The following is a 23611-nucleotide window of genomic DNA, read 5'->3' as shown; positions in this document are numbered from 1 at the left end:
TTGTTACTGAGATATTTACATGTCAAGCAGTGCAACTGAAGAAGGGATATGGTAAAAAGCTACATCTAAAAGAGCCCTTTCAATAGTAAAAACTTCAAATCCTAAGGGCTAAGAAAGCACTATGTCACAGCACTTAGCGTGTTTGTCTCTACTGGATGAAGTGCAGTAAAAGTGACTTGACCTGTACCTTCGGAACTGCTGGCGGTATCAAGTTCTGGAGGCCCTCCCACGGCCTGCTCAGGCACGCCTTCGGGAGGAGTGGGCAGCTGGAGGTGGGGGGAATTGGTGGAGCTCTGACTGGACAGGGTAGCTAAGAAGCGGTCCTCTAAAGAAAAACAGAGTGCAAATGAGTCACTTTAAAACATTATGTCCATTTCTATCTAACAGCAATGTTTTTAAAATGCCAGCTCCTATTTCTACTTCATAAACCAAAGAATTTTAGCTTCTTAAAAGTTACGTAGGCCATTTCAGTGCATATTTTAGAAATGGATACAAAAATCTAGACAGGTTATATGACTTGACCCCAATCAGATCTTAGTGACAGCACTGTGACTGGCAACTAATTCCGGCTCCTATGCCATATTCTTTGCACTAGACCATAATGCCTACCTAAATATTAGTTCATTCAATTTAATAGAGAATGCAATTATGACACTACTGGGGGAAAAAAATCACATGCTTATTCTCAGGAGGGAAATTCACTTACTTATGATAGAAAAATGCCAAGAATTCTGAGTTCTTGTTCTACAAAGATAGGCTAAGTAAATTTCCCTACCAATTTTCTAGGAAAACACCTAGAAAAGTTACTCTATGAAATACTGAGGAAAAATTAAGTCTGGAAAAGATTTTAGTGATATAAAAATATAAATTAAACTTTATAAGATTTTTTTCCATGAAACCTGGCAGTTGACTTTATAACAGTCAAGACAGAAATTCAGTTTCCTTTTGTCTTTTTGTTCTCTCCCTAAAAGCAGTCTTCTCTATTTATCATGTACTTCTATATCCTAACTTATCTTATGCAATGTACTTTATGATAATCTTAAACTTAGAGTGCTACAAACGTTTTACAGGAAGGAAAAAAAAAAGTCTATGTCCAATTGCATCAGAAAAAAATTCTCAATATTTAGTAGTTAAAAACAACTTATAGACTAAGAAATGTCTTAAATTCAATGGCAGGTGATCACCAGACTCAAGGACCAACCTTTTTCCCCGTTCTGAAGTCCTGGAGAAGCGTTCCGTGGAGATGCATCCATTGCACTTATCTGTCGAGAACAAAATACTTTGTTCTTAAGGAAACATTAAATTTTTAATTAAAAAAAAAATTTTTTTTAACCCAGTGAATCTTAACCATTTTGGCCTCAAGACCCTTTCAACCTCTTAAGAATTATTAAGACACTCAGATAGCTTTTGTTTATGTGGGTTATATCTTCCAATTTTTCCTTATTAGAAAATTGAAACTGAAAAAGTTATAGAACATGCATTTATTAATTCATTTAAAAATAACAAAAGGGCTTCCCTGGTGGCGCAGTGGTTGAGAATTTGCCTGCCAATGCAGGGCACACGGGTTCGAGCCCTGGTCTGGGAAGATCCCACATGCCGCAGAGCGACTGGGCCCGTGAGCCACAATTACTGAGCCTGCGCGTCTGGAGCCTGTGCTCCGCAACAAGAGAGGCCGCGATAGTGAGAGGCCCGCGCACCGCGATGAAGAGTGGCCCCCGCTTGTCGCAACTGGAGAAAGCCCTCGCACAGAAACGGAGACCCAACACAGCCATAAATAAATAAATAAATAAATAAAATTAAAAAAAAAAAAAAACAATAATAAGCCCATTACATATTAACATAAAAAACATATTTTAATTAAAAATAGATTTTTTAAAAAAATTGTTAAGAGTGGCAGTGTTTTATACTTCTACAAATACTTTAATGCCTAGCTTAATAAAAGACAGTTAAATTCCTCTCTGACTTCTGCATTTAACCTGTTGAGCTATATTATTATGATGGAAGTATATAAAGAAAATCTAGCCTCACACAGATATACAGTTGAAAAAGGGAAGGCTTCCCTGGTGGCGCAGTGGTTAAGAATCCTCCTGCCAATGCAGGGGACACGGGTTCGACCCCTGGTCCAGGAAGATCCCACATGCTGCGGAGCAACTAAGCCCATGAGCCACAACTACTGAGCCCGTGTGACACAACTACGGAAGCCCGCACGCCCAAAGCCCATGCTCTGCAACAGGAGAGGCCACAGCAATGAGAAGCCCGTGCACCGCAGCAAAGAGTAGCCCCTGCTCGCCACAACTAGAGAAAGCCCGTGCGCAGCAATGAAGACCCAACACAGCCGTAAATTAATTAATTAATTAAAAAAGAAAAAGAGAAACCTTGTGGAGCCCTTGAAAAGGTTCTTGGACCCCCAGGATCCTTGAACCATACACTTTGAGAATGTTCACTGTTGAACAGTATGAACTGTTCAATGTTCATACACTGTTCTAAACAGTGGCTCACAAACCCATTAAAGCATCTAGGAACTACTTATGATTATCCATTAAGCCTAGTAATCTTTGATTACCCACTGGACTTTCACAAGTCCCATTATCCATAGATAAGATACATTTTAAATGACTATCAGCCCTGTGTACAATTTCATTACAAAGTCATTTCTTAGATTGCTACTTAAAATGTTCTTTGATTTGTTCACCATACCAGAGAGACCTCCCTGGGCACCCTATATAAAATAACTCAGCATCACCTACTCCCCTAGCAATACTCTCCATTTCTCTTAATTTTTTCTTCATAGCCTTGTTTCCATTTGTTTTTTAAATGTTTATTGGTTCATCTGTTTATTGTCAGTCTCATTAGACAAACGCTCCATAGGGACAATAACTATGGCCTTCATTCACAAACGTGAATTCCTTGCACTCAGAACAGTGCCTAAAAGCACTCAAGAACTATTTATCAAATGAATGAATACAAAGGCAGTGCTACAGATTGTCAAATCAACTTTCCATCTTTCAGAAAGATAAATGATTATCTACTGACTGATTTTGTATTTTCAATTCTATGTCTCAATATTATAATGAGAGGTCTTACACCACTAGCTTCACTGTTTCATCAGTAAGCAAACAGAAAGGCCACTAGCAGTTTGTGATAGCCGTTAATTGTCCTAAACTACTTGGCAAATACTAATAAATCATCTTCAGTAATTCTTATTCTAACTCTCACCTAAACTTCAAGGAAAAGTGATTCCTACACAGTTATTTATGAGACAAAAAGGAAGAATTCAGTTACACAGTGTTACTAAATAACACAAAGATCCAAGGCACTTCAACCCATCATTCCATGAAAATACTCTGCTACAGATACTACACACTTGTACAAAAAGATATTCTCTCAAAAGCCCTCATGATAACAGAATATTAAGCCCTTATAATATACTGACATTAACTCATCTGTTCATGGTTAGCATGGTAAGCAGAATTCTGTGATGGCCCCCAGGAACTCCGCCCCCTGGCATACACACACACACAGTTATTCAACCAAACATTAATCCAGATACTGTTGTGAAGGGATTTTACCATATATGTAAGGTCCCAAATCAGTTAACCTTAAACTACGGAGCTTAACCAGGTAGGCTTGATCTAATCACATGTGCCCTTTAAATCTGTGTCCAGAGGTCAGACACAGCAGAAGAATTCAGAGATTTGAAACATGAAAAGGATTCAATCCACTGCTGTAAGCTTTGAAGATGAACAGAGCCACATGTAAGGAATCAGGCAGCCTCTAGGAGTTGAGAATCGTCTCTAGTCAACTGCCAGCAACAAATGGGGGACCTCAGTCCTATAACCACTAGGAATTGAACTCTGCCAACAACCTAGATGAGCTTGGAAGAAGATCCTGAGCCTCAGGTAACGGCCCTGGCCAAAACCTTCATCTCAGTTCTGTGAGCAGAGAACCCAGCCACACTGTGCCAGAGTCCTGACATACTGTGAGATAATAAATTTATGTTTTGGGTCACTAAGTTTGGGGTAATGTGCTGTGCAGCAAGAGAAAACTAATACAGTTAGGAAAGGTTAATTAAATCAACATGTAGAACTAACCTGGTGCAGACCCCTTAAGAAAAGCTTCTCACTTAAGCACAGAGATAAGAACACCCAAAACTCATAGTAAAGTAAATTAGGACTCTATTATACACTCAGCACATCCACACCTTCTCCTTTATAGCACTTACTGCCTCTGTGATACTATCCTCAGTGATGCCAGTAGACAGTAGCTTTTGATAAATGTTTCCAACAAATGAATTATAATGTATTTTATTTCAGGCTAAGATAAAAAAAAATTAACCCAGGTCACACCACCAAGAAACCTCATAATTTCAAAATGAAAAACTCCTACTATTATTAATAAAGTATATATTAAGCTACCACTTTATTTTTTTTTTGGCTGCGTTGGGTCTTCGCTGCTGCACGTGGGCTTTTCTAGTTGCGACGAGCGGGGGCTACTCTTCGTTGTGGTGCGCGGGCTTCTCATTGCGGTGGCTTCTCTTGTTGTGGAGCACGGGCTCTAGGTGTGCGGGCTTCAGTAGTTGTGGCTCGCGGGCTCTAGAGCACAGGCTCAGTAGTTGCGGCACACGGGCTTAGTTGTTCCGTGGCATGTGGGATCTTCCCAGACCAGGGATCGAACCCATGTCCCCTGCATTGGCAGGTGGATTCTTAACCACTGCACCACCAGGGAAGTCCTTAAACTACCACTTCTAAGTGTCGTAAGAGAAATTAATTATATCTATACCAATATATATAGGCCCAAAGACAAAACTACATTTCATTACCTTGCTTTCTTCCCCTTGCCTCAGTCTTCCAGGACTTGGAGGAACTGAAGGCCGCTTTCTACCCTTCTCTTGCTGGAAAAGGTCCTGCAACCTATAGTTAATGAAAAAAAGGAAAAGAGAAAAGAAGAATATGATTTTCCTTCTAATATCCTGAATAATGTTTACACATATTCTCCTTATAACTTTGAAACCACAAGAATTAGATTTTCCTATTTCGAATGCAATAGATTTTAAAACTGTACATAACTAAGACTAAATTTTTGTTTTCTTTCTAATCAATTAATCACTTGTTACTGATACAACTATAGTTATAAAAGAATAGCAAGTTATAATGAGACAATACAACATAACGTAAAAAATACGAGTGTTAAAGACCAACAGACCTGGGCTCAAAGCCGAGCTCTGACAATTAACAGCTATATAACTTGGGCAAATCCCTTAGTCTCGTAGAGCCACAGTTTCCTCTGTAAAATGGAATCAGTATATATACATTGTAGGACTCAAAATCAAATAAAAGAGTGCATGTCCATCTACTGCCTTACTTAGTGCCTAGCATGATCCAAGTGCTCAATGAATAAATGCTATAATAATCTAACTGAACTTTTCAATAAGCATTAAAGGGAAATATTTCCCCAAATAAATATTTAAATAAAGGTACAAGATACACAAAATAATAGAGTTGAAAGTCATGGCCTAAAACCCAATAATCACTCCATGACATACTAATACAGATAAATTAGATTCAGTAAGCACACACACTGTACTTGAAACAGCAATGAAGGCTATTCTCATCTTTGTTTTTTTTAATCTTCACAACCTACACTTTAAAGGATGAAAGAGGTGGAGGGTGGTAGTGGCAATAAAAATAAAGCTCCTACAGCTTGAGAGTAAAAGGAAACATCCGAATTAATAAGGACATTTATATCAAAAACATGATAGCAGAGCAAATTTTGCAATAATATAAAGGAAACACCAGACTGCAAAGTCACACCTGTTATTCCAAGCCTGCAGCACTTCGCAGAGGCTTTGTTTCTTGGCGATGAGTGACTCGAAGACCGACTGCAGTTGCTGAGGGGTCTCCACAGAGGAAGACAGGAGCCGTGCTTGCATCTTCTCAGTCCAGTTCTTGAACTCGCTTTCTTCCATCTACGAGGAACAGAAAGCACTCCAGCAATCTGAGACACACCCCAAAAGGAACCTCTAACAAGTTCACAGCTAACATTTGGGTTTCTGTCAGAAAAATGAATTACCTCTTTTTGTGCAAAGATATCTTCCATTTTCTCCTCTCTTGTTTTGCTAAATGTATCAGTTTTCAAAGATGCGAGTCTTTCATCCACAGCAAGATATACCTGTGAAACTCTAACAATATAAATATAAACAATATTAAACACTTTAGAAAAGTCAGAATCAAATTGTCTAATCTCACACAAGTAGAAAAAAGATGTACACACAAAACTTTAACTAGGTCTTACCTAATTAAGAACCACATACAATTTTGCAGAACAAAAAAGGACGTATATCAAAATTTTAATAGTTGTTATGCCTGAGAGCGTTTGACTTCTTTGTTAATACTTTTATGAACTGTCTACACTTTTCCTTTTTTACATCAGGCATATATAACATACAATTAGAAAAATAGGTTATTTTTGTTTTCAAAGAAAGCTAAATGAACAAACATGATATTTAAAATAGTTTAGATTTCAGGCAGTACTAAACAAAAACAGATGATCAAAGAAAATAAAACTTACTTTTGAAAGAAGTCCTTCAGATCCTGAAGAAGGGACACTTTTAGTGGCACCTGACGTTTAATGAATATTTTGGGAAGTGGAACACACACTTCAAGAAGTCGAATGGGAGAATAACTGAGAGGAAAAAATACAAGTAATAGTAGAAAAGTGAAAAATATTTTAATATTTTGAGTAGAGGTGTATCATGACAGCCAACTAAGTCCTATGAGGTGCAAGAGATCATAAAGTTTCTATGAAATGGCATTTTTAAAACAATCAAAAACATTGAAGGCAACTTTCAGACATTACAAATATCCTCCCCAGTTTTAACAAGATTTTGTTTTATTTTTCCCTTGCATTGTGATGTCATCATTTATCCCCCGAGGCCATTCTCATGTGCTTTAAAAACAAATGACTGGGATATAAACCTCCATGAATGAGGAGAGGGACTCCTTCCTACAATTAGCTTAGACACACGTATTCACTACCTTCTCAGTTCCCAAGGATTCTTTGTGAGTTTCCTTTCCACCTGAAGTTCATGATGTCTAGTAAATACTATATCCCACCTAGGCCCTAGGTTCATGGTTAATAGCTCTTGCTTAAAAAAGGAAATAGGGTTCAATTACAAGTATTTCCTATTTGTGTGCCTATTTGTGCCTATTATGTGTCAGATGCTGTTTTAGGTGCTGACATACAGCATGGAGTAAGGGCCAAAATTCTTGCTCTCGTGATTCAGGAATAATAAGACTTCGGCGATAAACAAAAACAAATACTTAAAACATATCTTACGCCAGATAGTAGGTGCTACAGGGCAAAATAAAGCAGGAAAGGGAAGCAAGGAGTGCCAGGGGTGAGAGGGAGTCAGGGCAGGTGAAATCTGAACAAAGACCTGCAGGAAATAAGGAAAAGTAGGCAGATATCTGGGAGCAGGCAGCTCAGAGACGGAAGATCAAGTGCAGGGCTCCCAGGTAGGAGCCTACCTGACATAGCTGAGGTCCAGCCAGGAGGCCAGTGAGGCTGAAGTACGGTGAGCGAGGCGGGAGTAGTAGGGGGTGAGAAGCCAGAGCATGTAGGGGCTCACAGGCCCGTAAATGGACTCTGGCCTTCACTCAGGGTGAAACAGACACCCACTGGAGGCTCTAGAGCACATGAGTGGCCTGAGTTGATTTTCATATAACAGGACCACTCTGACTGCTGTGTTGAGAACAGGCTGCAGCGGGTAAGGCCAAAAGGAAACTGACTGAGGTTAGTGCCATAATCTAGTAAAAGACAACAGAGGTTCAGTCCAGAGTGGTAGTGGTGAAGGTGGTGAGACATGTTCTGGGTATATTCTGAAGGCAGAGCCCGAAGGCTTTCTCAAATCATTTAAAAACAAGTGTAGGGCTTCCCTGGTGGCGCAGTGGTTGAGAGTCTGCCTGCCAACGCGGGGGACATGGGTTCGGGCCCTGGTCTGGGAAGATCCCACATGCCGCGGAGCAACTGGGCCCGTGAGCCACAGTTGCTGGGCCTGCGCATCTGGAGCCTGTGCTCCACAGCGAGAGAGGCCGCGGTGGTGAGAGGCCCGTGCACCGCGATGAAGAGTGGCCCCCACTTGCCGCAACTGGAGAAGGCCCTCGCACAGAAATGAAGACCCAACACAGCCATAAATAAATTAATTAATTAAAAAAAAAAAAAAAAAAACAAGTGTAAATACCCATTCTTTGAACTAGTGATTTTAGCTCTATCCGGAATATCCGATTACCCTTATGCTAAGTAATGTCTTAGCAAAAATTCTGATAAGCTCTCAGATGGAAAAACAATGGTTAAGAGTAATACCTGCAGTAGCAAGAATCATGGATCATGACTTGCTAGCTCTATTTGTCAGCTGTAAGCGCTCTAAGTTAGGGTGATAATAATACATATTTCTTAAAGGATTAAATAAAATAGTAACACTGAAAGCTCTTCACAGAGTATGGCCCTCTGCCTTTGCAAGAGTGGGAATGGGGAACAACACACACCAAAAATTAATTCAATCTAGTAATACTGGAAATGTTACAAAGCCTTCCAGGGAGTATGTGATTGTGACAAGGTCGCTCAGACTTCTTACCTGAAAGATGCCACCATCTGGTTATAGGAGAAATACTGGTGATAATCATGGTGGATGGAGTGACCACATGGCTCAGCATTGGCTCTACGGGTGTACTGGTGCCCATAAAACCTAAGTTCAAGGTATTTTGCAAATGACATGGACCAGGACTCATTGGAAAGAGCAACAACTGGTGTTACCTGAAATTCAGCATAAATTGTTATCTAATCACATATTGAGAATCTCTTTTTTAAAAAACAATGTATTTTCTTCTCTAGTACAAATCTAGTGTATTCTGACTGCAGAAAACTAGAAGAAGAAAAAAATGCTTCGAGGTGAGTGGAGTTAGGGATGGCTGGGGAAAACTGTCTTGCCAGTAATCCCACTACCACCATCAATATGCTAGTATGTTTGCTTTCTTTCTATACATGAATACATATATGCTTAGCTGGGATGTTTATAAATAAAAACTGTTCCCTATAATTAGCTTCATAACCTTTTTTTATTAGCAATATATCATATTTTCCCACATAGAATATTCTTGTACAATTTAATTTTTAATGGCTGCAAAGTATCCCATAATATGGAATTATTTAACCAATCTCTATTGATGTGCATTTAAGACATTACAAGTTTTTCATTATTTTGATGAACGTCCCTGTTGTGTGTGTGTGTGTGTGTGTGTGTGTGTGTGTGTGTATATATACACTTATAAATATCCATAATTATTATTTCCTTGGAATAAATTAATGAAAGTGAAAATTGGTAGGTCAAAGGGCATGAACATTTATATGGTCTTTGATACTTTCTGCCACATTGTGTAAACCAGTACACCTGTTTCAGGAGACAATCTCCAACAGTATCTGAGAATATCAATTTCCCTACTTTCTTACCAATCTCAGGAATTATAAATCTTTGAAATGTAACTTCTTTAAAAAATAAATAAATAAAAACACATTCCACTTATTTTATTTATTTATATTTATTTATACTTCTTTGATTATTACTAATGAGTAAAATGTATTTGCACATGTCTACTGGCCATTTGTATTAAATTGCTTTGTCACACCCTTTGCCCATTTTTCTATTATCATGGCTTACAGAAATTTAATAGTAAGTATACTAATATTTGGTCATATATATTATAACTTTTTTGGACACCCAGAAGTTTTCATTTCTGTGTAACAAAAACTGTTTACCTTTTCCTTTCTAACATAACCCCAAAGGCAGAAGTTTTTGTTTTAAAATAAAGTCCATACACCAAACATGCAAGATATAAAGATCGAACTTAAGTTATTCATTTAGTTCACTGGTCAATCTACAGAATTTCACATATTCTACAACAAAATATTGCCAGCTGTCTAACAGCAACTAAAGGCCTAGAAGAACAAGTATAAAAAGACCAGTCATTGCAAGAAATGATCTCATGGCTCTATGTTCCTACCGAAGAAGGCACTACCTTTGACTTTGCCCTCCTCAACCTCTGATACTGAAATAGGTTGCACTATTATTTTATCTATAATTCCCATATGTGCTTCCAAACATACACTCCAAAATAAGCCAATTAAGATAACAATGAAGTTAAATTTGGCATATGCTCACTGTAAACAATTTGAATAAAAAGTATATATTAAAAACATAATATTGGCACCAAATATTCCCTCCAGAGTTAGAAAAACACACAGAAGAAATAAAACACATGGTTCTTTCCTCAAGAATGTATATGAAAACCAGCAGAGATCAATTAAACATGGTCTCTCATCTGTATGTCTTAAGATAAAAATGTTGACATAGACTTAAACTTACACAAACATTCTAACATACTGTAATCACTGTAAGTCTGTCTTCCCCGCTAGAGGACAGGAGCCTTACCTTGTTCTTCCTTCATTCCTAGGGCCTAGCACAGTATCTGGCACCTAGGTGGTGCTCAATAAGCATTTACTGAATGAATAAACAAACATAATGGAGAACTGTCAAGATAAAATCTCCATCTATTTTACTGGACATGGTACCTATGTTTTATATAATGACTGATAAATCCTAAAATGGAATCTTTAGGAAACAAACATTAAAGGGAACATACAGCACTAGAAGGTAAAATAAATAAGAGCCCAAAGACAAATACTAAATCCAAAAAAATAGAGGCCACCCTCCCCCCCAAAAAAGAACTATATAAATATAGAAATAAAAGATACTATGTGATGTATTACAGCAACAGGGTACACTTACCTGTTTGCAGATTCTGCACCAGGAATAGGTGAGAATTGTATGCTGATATCCAGGTACTGGAGAATCCAACTCCTTCAGGATTATCTGCACACAGCCTTGGCCATGGACAAAGCGTCGAATGTGATGCACCATGGGGGTATCACAGAACATGCTAGGACACTGATAGGAAGGCCTTTGACAAAAAGAAAGTCCTCACATTAACCGCGAAACCGAGGAGCAGTGTATAGTGAATCCTGGCTAATCAGGACCACTGTAGAGAAAGTGCAGCATCCTCTCAAGAGTAAGGATGACTGGTGGATGATCTGCTCGGGGTACCACTCATCCTGCTCAGAGCCTGCAGCTGAACATCCTGCCTTCAACCACATCACAGTGACAGGTTCCACTTGTTAAGCACCTTCTATTTACCAAGTATTTCTAAAACATCATCTCATTTTACCTATTAAAACTCCTGACATTTGTGGAGTTTGTTAATACCTATAAAGGGGGCTGGTAAAGATTAAACTACTTGCTCTTTGTCATATTAAGTGGCAGGTGATAGCTCTAAGACTTAAACTGAGGTCCTTAGCTTCTCTTGCCTCTCATTTGAATCACTGTGAAAACAGACATTCTACAAAAAGTCTGTGGGATTGAGGGCAATTAGATGGGCAAAGATCTGAGGAATGAACTGGAGAAGACATGCCGGGTTGAATATGAAAGGATTACTTCTCTGTATAGTAAACCCTGGCATGTGGCATGAACAGGAAGGTCACACAACAGTGCTCCAACTCATGTTTATATTTAGGTTGAAATTCTAGGCATCAAAAAAGCATAAATGGAACATAAGGAGAAAATTGGTTCTTACCGGAAACAGTATCTCTCTAAAAATATTCCTAATGTAAGATCATTTTTTCCATAAAATTCCATTGTTACAATCCTAAAAGAAAAGATTTCTTAGAAACATATCATATGAATTACCACCCAGCAAAAGATATTTCATGAGACTCCAAACTGATACCTGTTAGATCTGCTTATAATACAGTATTAAAACAGGTGCTACTCTTTTGTTGTTAAGGAACAGGTTTTACCTCATCTGATAGACCAGGTTTGTACTAGCCACACTACAGCATCGTATCCATTCCCAGTCCATTAGTATCCTATGAAACTACTTAATCAGGATGCACAAACTGTAATATTAAATGAGTAAAACTGATCTGAGTTAGGAAGAAGTAAAAGTTTCCCTTACAAAGCCTTAAGCCCGGTCAATATAAAATGGGACTCCTGCCTCTGCTCTCTAGTCCACACCACTGCTGAGCACGAAGAGCAGCAGCTCATATTCCTCCAGGAAAGGCACTTCTTAACTTTATACCCAACTTATAAATGCCCACAAATAAGAGAGTTCAGCTATACATACCTGTCGAAACCCACATCTTATATCAAGCCTTGACCTAAACTCCCAGAGAAAATTCCCATGGGCTCACCCAGCCCCAAGTCAGACTGCTAGAGCTCTACTGATGCTGGAAGAATCCCTGATCTCACTGGTAGAAATAAGGGTTTCTGCTGTCCAAAATTAAAATACAGAACACATTTTGTCATGGAAAGTACTCCAAAAACAAGCAGTTATGTTCTTTAGTACTTTTAAAACTAAACTATGTAATAACTAGGCTTTTGTGACTATTACTGGAAATAAATCATAACATTATAAAATGTGTTTCTATCAATCTACTTAGAATTAAGTTTTAGAATAAAACTTAAGACAGAAGACTGACTGCTCTTATGAAAACGATGCCTAAAGAAAACCTGCCTGATTTGTACATGTTATCAAAATGCTTAAAACTAGCTTTTATGTATCAACTTTCTCACTTTTATAACTACAAGTTTCTCTTCCATCCTTCACATCCGTTTTCACTCTCACTAAAGGTACTTTCATTTACTTCTACCCATGAACAAATACAAATTTCGTATGTAATTCACAAGTTCAAAAGTTCCATCAATTCACATATGACCAGCAGCATGCCATTCACCTAAAAGCAGAGCCTAAAGGCTGAATTTTGTTCAGACTTGCTGGAATTCTATCCTCAAGTACAATAGTGGGGGGGGGGGGGTGTGCAAGGTGGGTGGGCAAGGAACCCTACCACGGACTGACGCAGGCACTGGGAGCGTTGCTGGACTGGGCAGAAGAGCTGCTGAAGAGCACGCACAGTCTCTGGTGGTTGGCAGGATTCAGACAGTCCACCTGCAAGAGAAGGAACATCCAGATGAGCACCTGCAAGCCATCACGCACTCCAACCCCAAGGCCCGTCTCCAACATCCGACACACTCCACTCGATTTGTAAAGCCTCTGCCATCCCTGCAGGGGTTTCAGTGAAGATTCAAAACTACAAGACACTAAATATAAGGAAGAAGAGCAGTTAGTTTTTGAGGTAAAGCAATCCAAAAGGTTTAAGTGAAACGTAAACATACAAATAGATGTCTAAACAGCTTGTTTTCTTAAATACTCTTATTTTTACAAAACTACGTTAAATTATCTTGGAAGTAGTTAATTAAATATGAAACAGTCTGAATTGATAGCTGGATATAACATCCACCTGAGATACCCAGAAATCTAAATCCTGAGGTATTTATTTATTTGTACTTTATACCTGTTTTTGAGCATTACAAAGGTAACACCTGTCTCTGCTGAAATTCAAACAGTACAGAGGTATATGAAGAAGTTCATGAAGTACTTAAAGCCTCTCCTCCTTTGATGCTGCCCCACCTCCCAAACTGACAAATTTGACTGTATGGTTAAAAACCATGTACTTTTGCTAGCTCATACACATAAACACACAAAAACACCCACATAAGTATACACAGGTGATTTTGGTTTTTTACAAAAATGGTTTGATGCTACATATATTAAGACACAATTTGCTTTTTAACACTAGAAAATATATCATGGGTTCTCTCTGGGTCATGAAACGAGATCCAACTCATCCTTTTAACAGCAAACAATTAGAAATAATGCTTCAGTAAACACCCTTGTACATATATTATAATAAAATGTAAGTATCCTTATACCAAATGCTTACTTATCTGCAGGAATAAGTTATAAAAGATAGGAATCCTAAGTCAAAAACATATATGTGCTCATGTAAATTTAAAAGACCTCCCTATCACTTTTAATAAGTTTACATAAATGTATATAAACATAAATTTATTTAAAGTTTATTATAAGTATTTTTCCATACCTCATTAACCATGGCTCTTATCACATTCTTTTTTGCCAATTTCATGTATTAAAAACGGTGTACCATTATTATTTAATCATTCCCAGACTTGTGAAAGTGAACATCTTTTTGTTTTATTAAAAAACTATTTCCTCATCTAGAGATAGATTTGTTCATTAGTTTTATTACCACCATTATCAATAATGTATCCATGAATAAATCTTACTTTTTTTAAAACACATCCATTTCCTACAATAAACTTCCAACCCTTACTGTCCTGCTCATTGCCATTAAAAGGATCAAGGACGCATCACACTAAACCCAAGTCATCATGCCAGAAATTTTAAGCAGCTCCACGCTGCCCCCCTACCTCAGAGCTCCTCCTAGTTTACTGTGAGCTTAGCCTGAAACCCTCAAAATCCAGTTTCATTACATTACACTCCTATTTCATACATTTTAAAGCAACACATAAGCCGAAAGACCTAGACAAAAAAAAAAAGCATAGAGGAAATATTTAATAAATCTGCATGCAATTTGCCACATTTGATTATTTTTACCCTGCTATAGCAGAGATTTTCAACACATTTTTTTTAAAGACCTGTATGTTAAGTAGATTTATTTATTTATTTGGCCTCACCTCAAGGCATGTGAGATCTTAAGTTACCCGACCAGGGATCGAACCTGCGCCCCCAGCAGTGGGAGCGCGGAGTCTTAACCACTGGACAGCCAGGAAAGTCCCCAACACATTTTAAATTTACACAAGCACACAAAGTGGTCTTGCTCACCTTTGTTGACCACACTGCATCACTTGTAATCAACCCTTTCTCTTCGTCACCTTCACTTTTGCTTCCGGATTTGCCACTTGAAGTACCCGATGCATCCTTAGAATAAGCGAAAGGGTCTGAATTTTTCTGCTGAATTCTTCCTCCTCTGGCCCGATAATCGGCCAGCATTCTCCCCAGGCTCTGGCTATCACCCAGGTGCTCGGCAATTCTGGTGCTCACTAGCTCGTGTGAGGGCAGGACTTGAATAGACTTGGCCTGAACACTTCCATTCATGCCCTGAAGGCCAGAGAGATCCCTGAGCATCTGTTTCTTCCGCCTGCTCTCCATTTCTTTGAACTCTTTATTGAGGAGAGGAGACCAGTAAACCTGCTCTGCAAAATAATCTCGGGTAGAGCATCTCATCCCCTTTTCAGTTAAAAGGAAGGGCTCCCGGAATGTGATTACTGGGGAGATACAGAGGATCACATCTTTCAATTCCTGTTTAAAGGTCAAAGAATAAGTCTTTCGTTTATCTTCAGAGGAGGTAACTTCCTCAGTAATATACAGGCCAGTGTCATCCTGTAGAGGGTCTCTGAAGGCTCTCATCTGGCTTTTGGGATCCTGCAGCTCCCCTGTTTGCTGCAAAGCCTCTGGCTGCTCGCTGCCTACGGCATCCTGTTGGTCGTCTATATGGAGCGGCAGCAACGATTCCGGTACCGATGGAAAGAGAGCACAGGGGGCGCCTGCTGGGCAAGCTGCTGTGGCATGCTCTTGATGCTTCGAAGAGGCAACATCCTGTGGCACACTTTTAGTTTCCTGATCACCCTTCTCAAACAGAATCCTTGATTCTAGCAAACTGCTATCATCAGAGGGCAGAAAGTCCGGAGGGAAGTCAGGCTCCCGGGGGAGGGGACTTCCGCTGAATGGCTCTTGTGCGGCCCCTTCATCCTCCTGTCCCTCAATCAGAGAATGGAAGGAGGGGTTTGGTGTTAATGTAGGAGGCATAGCAAATTCATCCATGAGGAAGGAGATTTCTAGTTGAGAATGATAAGCTACACAGATCATAAATATTAGGATCTCCTTAACTCGAGCCAGCTCATAATCAGAGCCTCCTCTAAGCTTGATTGTACAGCCCAAGTGCTGTGGACAGCCTTCAAAAAACATCAGTGTTTTGGTTTGTTCTACAAATAAACAAACACAAGGTTAAGAAGGCTTAGGTGGCAATCCAGAAGTCCAGACAGAACTCACCATCTTAACATCTACCAGAGAAAAACCCTTAAGTAAGACCACAGTTGCCTGTCCTCACTGCTAATAGCTATTTCCTACTAAGTCAACCTTGAATTTACTCATGTCCTCAGGTCCCCAATTCCAGGTAAATCTATACTAGAGATCACTCACCATTAGGCAACTGAAACATCTGCATGTAAAATTTGTGACAGGTGCCCAGGTGAGGTTTTGTAAGCAGCTGGTCCATCGACATCACCAAATCACCTTGGGTCATCCGACTGATTCGTTCTAAAACTTGCTAGAACACAGAACAACATTATATTACAAAATTAGACAGAGAAGAATAAAATTCTTAGAAAATTTAATATGAAAAAATAATAGGAACATATGAAAATGCCCTCGCAATGAATTTCCTTGATTTTAATAATTAAATGACTTTTACTGACTCTAGATTAGTCTACACTTAGAAATCAATATGTGCCTACTAAAATAAACCATACTCATATTAATGACATTATCAAAAGACATTTAAGCATCATGCACTGGCAAAAGGTACTGATTCAGGGGCGGAGGGTGGGAAGCTTCCAGGAGGGTGGGAAACTTCCAGAACTGACCTCTGTTCTGAAGAGGGTAACTTTTCAAGGGAGAGAACATTTTCTGCTACAAAATGAAGTCTCCACAAATACTACTTATTAACTAATGTCTGTTACACCTTTGGTCTTGTAGAACCTATGATGAGCATTATATAACTCGTATGAGTGCTATATGAATCATACTTTCTTCCAGCCTAAGATCCTCCAGTCTTATAAATAATGAAATCACTGCCATGCCTGTCCTACTTTCAATATAGATGGCGCAGCAAAGAAATAAATAATTAAAGATCCCTGCATATCTACCATACATGCATATAAATTTACAAGCCGTGATTTTTTTTAAATGATATAAAAATAGAAAAATAAGAACACTCACTGATTTTACATTAATGACCAAAGTAATGCCATGTTCCAGTAACATATCCTGGGCAATTCGAGATACCGTTTTCTCAACTAAAACCAATGTGGGCCGAACATCAACTATTCGCTGAACGTAGTTCTTCAAGAATTCCCTTTCCTAAGATAAATCAAAATTATTATGTGTGGTACAATTCAAGATCTAGACATGTAAAAATATCAGGATAGTTTGACTATTAATATCAAACTCCGCCTAAGTTTTCTTTGCCCACAAACCACTAATAAATATTTCCTACTAAGTAAACACTGTAGTACTGATGTGTTAACTCATTTCTCAGGTCCCCCAATCTCAGGTGAAACTATGCTAAAGATCACTTACCATTGCTATAAGCAAATTAACTCAAACACAACCAAGAATATTTTTCATCATTCTAATCTGCTGATTATGCTGAAAAGAGTTTCAGGAGAAATTTCATTCTCCAACTCACTAACTTTACTTTGAAGGATTTTGAATTCTTAATAACCTATGACATAAAAGCCAAGAATCCAATTAGCTAGCTCTCAAAGGTTATAAATAAATAAATAAAAAACCCTAACCCTAAATGAAAGCAATTTCTAAACGTTTTTAATACAGTTATGAATTCCCCCTTTTACAATCTGAAAGTAACCAGAATATCTCTTCTTTTGGGTATCTGAATAAATAACTCTCTAACAGATGCTATTTCAGCTTCTTCCTAATTTCAATCTCCGAACAGGTAATATTCTACCTAGAACAGCTATAGTTAAAAATTAAAACATTTTTAATACAATTTCATCACAAAGGCTTACTTTCAAAGCAAATGAATATTGTAAATAACAACCAGAGTTAAAACAATATAATTCATTAATTGTTTCATAAAATTTCTGGGCTCAGAGAGGTGACAATGGAATGTGGGAGCACGTCTGTCACTTCTGCTCCCTATGCCCAGTGCTTTCTGAGTAAGACTGTATTCATGGTCAGTGCCACCAGTAATGGACGAGCCTATTCCTTGCAATGAACCTGCCCTGTTATGGAGTATATTTCTTCTCACCCTTCTCTGTTTTACTGATAGAAGTTGCACATTTTCAAATTCTCCCATTATTAACAAAACGGAACTTTTTTTCCCTTGAAACGTGTTAATTTCCTTCTCTGCTTACTAAATTGTTATTTAATGACATTTTAAATGATTTTATTTGTGCAGCTCCAATAAAGAATAACTAAAATAAGTTGATTTTTTTTTTTTTAAGTTTCTGGCCTCTGATACAGGGATAGCAAATACATTTCCTCTCAGTTCCAGCTCCAGTCAACTATTATGATTATGCATGAAGCACCATGCTAAAAAGGGGTCCTGGGAGAGGCTCAGCAAGGAAAAAGTATCAGAAGGTAGGGCAGGAACACAACGGAGCAGTGGCAGACCAACAGATCTTGAGGGCCGACCTTGTGAAGACAGTATGGCACCACAGGCTAATTATCTCTTTGCCCACTGTTTCTCATCCTCCTTTTTCTAACAGTCTACCTTTCAGCTTCTTCTTTGATTGGTTATTCCACAATGAGTGGACCAAAAAAAGGATTAAAAAAAAGTCATATCAATTGATACTTTCTATCAATTCAAACTAAAAACTTTAATAGGTCAGAACTTAAAGATACAATAAACTATGTTTTATAGCACTGATGAACCAGATGCTTTAAATTATATGAATTAAATCATGTTTACTAATATACATTGCCCAGAGCACAGAGCATACTTCTCTAACATAAAGATTTTAGTCTGTTAACCTGGTCGTAAGGGTGGAGTTAAAATAAAGCAGATAAATTTAAGTATAACTTTTTTGTAACTAAATATCTATGGATTCTGATTACTAGTTCATCAACTCCAAGACATAAAATTTTACACATTTTAACATCTCTGCAATTAGGATGCATCTTGCAATCCATGTGGTTGTGATCTAAACCTAGAAAAGTCTTTCACTGACACCTTCAGTGAGATCAAGAAAAGTCCCAGCATCACAGTACCTTAGATTCCATGAACGATAATTGTGTTTCCCCTTTTTCCTTATTTCAGTTGTCATTGAAAAGTCATAGTAAATAAGAGCTAGAAGGAATGGTATAAATCTAGCTGAAACCCCTCACTTTTACTGATACACAGCTCAATTCCAAAAAGGAAACAGTCCCAGTTAACAGAGTTCATTAAGCAATAGAGCAGAGTTTCATAACCCATGGTGCCTTTCACCACAATTAAGTTTTTTCTGTTGCTGTCTACGAATTCAGAACAAAAGTGATTAACCACTCTTAACCACTCTTGAGAAAATGTACCTATCACCTATGAATTTTCAAGCAATGCTTTTCCTAAAGTTTCTGGAACTGAATGTAAGTGTTTCTGCTATAATAGGAATACACATTCCTGAAAACTTCCCATTTTGAACAACTACAAATTAATTAATAGCATTTATGGGAGAAAAGAGGTTGAGGCAGACAACTTTTAAAACCTATGTAACTTCATATTCAGAGCACTAACAAGAATAAAAATTGGTACCTTGACAGAGAACTTGGACAGCCCAGACAGGCAGCTCAGTGTAGCTGGAGGTGGCCTCAAGGGAAATTTAAAATGTACAAAAGCAAGTGCAACAGTACAATTGGAAATGGAACTCTGAACAGTGAACGCCTAAGAGCCATCCAGGACCAGGGGTTGCATCTCTCTAGGGAGAGAACTCTTCGAACAGGAGCTCACTTCTAATTTCTTAAAATAGAGCTAAAAGGGTTCCTGCCTTTATAGGAGCTGAGCTGAGGCTGATTTTCTCTCCAGCTGAGGGTTATAATCCTACCGCAGTTTTTCTGGGCCTCCTCACTTAAGCGAAACCAGACAGAAACTGACACAACTTCCATCTGATGTTATTCCCTTTTACCAACTGTGTGTAAGCTACTTAGTGTTCTAGAAACATGTGTTTTAGTAGAACAGACTGTATTAAAAATCAGGTATTATCATTGGGAACCTGATTAAGCTAGAGAAATCCTTAAAGTAAATCCATGACCCAGGTGGGAAGGAAAAACAGGATTTGGATTGTCACTTTTTCTTCATATATTCCCAAAAAGTCATGTGTTGCCTTTAACACTTTGAAACTAAAAATAGTGACAGAGGTTTTGGTAAGCTTCTAAAGTGTGATACATAAAAACATCTTTTATAATAAATTTTTCAAATGAAACAACAGCAATTAAGTTTGTCTGTCCAATTTAACCAGCTGGAATGCGTTATAAGAGCTGGCAAGCATCATAGTACGCAAACATCCCTCCAGATTACTGTTTCAGTAAGTTCTTACCTGAAGCACAATAGGATCAATGCAAGTAAATTTAGTTTCTTCTCTGTAGAGATACTCAATGGAACACTTCAACAGAAGAATTTTGGGGTTTTTAATAGAAGAATTCATCTAAAAAATAAATGAACAGTTTGTTAGAACTTCAAAGTTTGCACCTTATAGTCCTCCTTTAATCACAACTTTAAATTCACACTGTTCATAATTCCTCTTAAATAGATGATCTCATTATATTCATATTAAAATACTCTCATTTAGTTCTTTTGTGGTATTCTCTTACTTTTTTTCAAAGCAAATTATTAGTTTAGGGCTATGCAAAATTCTTCAAAAATTGGCTTCTTTTCTAATAATGCTATTTTACTTAATCTTCTATACTCTTAACTATTTGTTTTTTTTAAATTTCTAATGTTGCAAGAAAAGCTATCCAGCCCTGGGTAGGGCAGAGAGGGGCTTAAAGACAGACTACTCCACAAACTCCCACAAATCAGCAACTCTGAAGGCAGAATTTAACTTTTCTGAAATTCAAGAAGGGTAGATGAGGGAGAAAAGAATTAAAACACCTGCTGAATATATTTTTAATGGAATAAATTTCCAAGCAGTCGTAAATTTGCAAGCCAAATTGGGTAATAAGAAGTTAAAACAGAAAACCTTAAAGCATATCCTGAAGCAGTGACTCAAACAATATATCCTAACCATGCAACTAAAGCCACAAGCAGAACAGCCAGGGCCTGCAATCCAAGTTTCCGACTGACCAAGCCTATCAGGGCCAAACCGGTAAATGGTCCTGAAAACAGTGACTCATCAGCTGGGAAACTACATTCAGGGCTCTTTTAGCAACTACAAATTAAAGACTAACTCTAAACATGGTCAGTGGAGCAAGACAGTCATTCATGCATATGTGTCTACCACACCCACATAACAGTTTTTAATTCCGGAGATGAGCACAACATACCTACCTCTGAATTCAACAAAGATCATTTAATTTGATTTAAAGTACTACTTTGGGGACTTCCCTGGTGGTCCAGTGGTAAAGAATCCACCTTGCAATACAGGGGACTTGATCCCTGGTCAGGGAACTAAGATCCCACACGCCGCGGGGCAACTAAGCCCGCGTGCCACAACTACTGAGTTTGCGCGCCTCAACTAGAGCCCATGTGCCGCAAACTACAGAGCCCGTGTGCCGCAAACTACAGAGCCCACGTGCTCTGGAGCCCACGCACCACAACTAGAGAACAGAAAACCCGCATGACACAACAAAGATCCCACGTGCTGCAACTGAGACCCGACACAGCCAAAAATAAAAAAAAATCTTTTTTAAAAAAAATAAATAAATCTTTAAAAAAATAAAGTACTACTTTGATGGGTAAAATGTTTTAATAAGACTCTATGTAGAAATATGAACTCTGGATCATTGCTATAATATCAAATCCAAACATACTTTTATTTCTCTTTGGTCACTAACAACTTTCAGGAGGCTTAATGACTTACAAAAACTAAATTAGACCCTGCTTAGAAAAGAGTGAAAACAGGACTGCAGTTTCTCCATCTAGCTGTTCAGGCTTGAGATCTGCCTGAGCTCTCACTGTAACCGAATCAGTATCCTCAGAGGTGGGGCCAGGGTGTCTCTATGTTTGATAAGTTCCCTTAGTGATTCTGAAGCACAGCAAGGTTTGAGAACACTGTTACAGATCAACGGTTTCTCAAAATGTGAGAACCAATAAACGACACTGGAAACACCCAGAGTGCCTCCATTAAAAGCAGTCCCAGCCGAATGTGAATTGGTGCAGCCACTATGGAAAGCAGTATGGAGGTTCCTTAAAAAACTAAAAACAGCGTTACCACATGATCCGCAATCCCACTCCTGAGGATACATCCAGAGAAAACTCTAATTTGAAAAGATACATGCACTCCAATGTTCATAGCAGCACTATTTACAATAGCCAAGACACGGAAGCAACCTAAATGTCTATCGACAGATGAATGGATAAAGAAAATGTGGTACATATATACACAATGGAATACTATTCAGCCATAAAAAGGAATGAAATAATGCCATTTGCCAACAATGAGGATGGATCTAGAGATTACCATACTAAGTGAAGTAAGTCAGACAGAGAAAGACAAATATTACATAATATCGCTTGTATGTGGAATCTAAAATATGACACAAATGAACTTATATACAAAACAGAAACAGACTCACAGACATAGAAAACAAACTTATGGTTACCAAAGGGGAAAGCAGTGCAGGGAGGGATAAATTGGGAGTTTGGGAATGGTAGATGTAAGCCACTGTGTATAAAATAAATAAAACAACAAGGTCCTACTGTACAGCACAGGGAACTATATTCAATATCCTGTAATAAACTATAATGGAAAAGAATATGAAAAAAATATATATATGTGTATAAAAAACTGAATCACTTTGCTGTACACTGGAAACTAACATAACATTGTAAATTAACTATACTTCCTTAAAAAAAAAATTTTTAAGTAGTCCCACCCTTCCCCTACCCACCCCCCAATTCCCACCCCCGTAAACCTACTGAATGAGAATTTCCAGGGTTTGGACTTAGGGATCTACATTTTTAACAAGGTCCACAGGTGATCCTGATGCACACTACACTTTGCTAATCAGTAGCCTTCAGAATAAGTGAGATACAAAGCCCCTGCCTGCTTCCTCCACAGCCCCATCTCCTGCCATTTCCCATCTTGCACCTTAGGATCTCAGAGTTTCCTTAGTCCACCAGGTTATTTCACCCTACTCTCTGTGCTAGTGCTAGAAAGAGCCTCAGGGTTGAAGGCAGAGATAAAAGGGAAGAAGGATAACAGAATTCCAGTGATAATTCTGAGCTCAGCCCTATGAGGAAGAACAAAGTTGTCAAATGGTAGGCCTCTGGAAGGACTCCAGTCTGTTAGAAAATCCTGTCTCCTTGAGATGCAGTGGGGTGAAGGGAGACATGATACCAGTGTCCTGTCAGCCTGCTGGTTGGGAAGCCTTCTTCTGTCTGATGAGTTCCCACTGTACAAGTCCCAATCATCATCGGCTCTGGGACACTCTCCCTCAACCCCCAAAATTTCACCCCTATGGGAGACATTGCTAGTCACCCCTCAATGTCCAATCTCCTTTTCTTCCATGATTAAGGTACCCCCAGCTTGTTAGCTTGGCACATAGTCACAGTCTGCTGAACGTCACCGTTGAACTGAATCACATTACCTTTTTATGGGCAATATTCTTGGTACAAACAAACCCACTGACAACCACAGAATCAAACTTCTTTCCACCTGGGATCTAATGAAACAATTAAGAAAACAATA

The 23611-nt window shown here is 38.5% G+C and overlaps 2 protein-coding genes across 12 annotated transcripts in view; one reads left to right on the top strand and one right to left on the bottom strand.

Moving 5' to 3' along the window:
* Positions 1-23611, top strand: part of LOC309663405 (gamma-crystallin B-like) — a 309600-nt gene that overhangs the window by 158285 nt on the left and 127704 nt on the right. The window lies entirely within an intron of this gene.
* PIKFYVE (phosphoinositide kinase, FYVE-type zinc finger containing) overlaps positions 1-23611 on the bottom strand; it is a 76699-nt gene that overhangs the window by 15924 nt on the left and 37164 nt on the right. For all 11 annotated transcript variants that reach the window (XM_082466883.1, XM_082466876.1, XM_082466877.1 and 8 more), the window contains 15 exons: positions 23511-23585; positions 20300-20407; positions 16986-17126; positions 16188-16314; positions 14811-15970; positions 12952-13052; positions 11682-11753; positions 10841-11012; positions 8633-8811; positions 6568-6681; positions 6070-6178; positions 5811-5965; positions 4820-4910; positions 1202-1262; positions 188-325 (listed from right to left, as the gene is read on the bottom strand). In XM_082466883.1, coding sequence (XP_082323009.1) covers positions 188-325; positions 1202-1262; positions 4820-4910; positions 5811-5965; positions 6070-6178; positions 6568-6681; positions 8633-8811; positions 10841-11012; positions 11682-11753; positions 12952-13052; positions 14811-15970; positions 16188-16314; positions 16986-17126; positions 20300-20407; positions 23511-23585 — 2803 coding nt within the window. The remainder of the gene's footprint in view (positions 1-187; positions 326-1201; positions 1263-4819; positions 4911-5810; positions 5966-6069; positions 6179-6567; positions 6682-8632; positions 8812-10840; positions 11013-11681; positions 11754-12951; positions 13053-14810; positions 15971-16187; positions 16315-16985; positions 17127-20299; positions 20408-23510; positions 23586-23611) is intronic.

The sequence above is a fragment of the Balaenoptera physalus genome (genome assembly GCF_965194825.1).
Source record: "Balaenoptera physalus genome assembly, chromosome: 6".
Classification (NCBI taxonomy): domain Eukaryota; kingdom Metazoa; phylum Chordata; class Mammalia; order Artiodactyla; family Balaenopteridae; genus Balaenoptera; species Balaenoptera physalus.
Note: the sequence above shows the minus strand (reverse complement) of the source record. Positions and strands in the feature narration are given on the sequence as shown.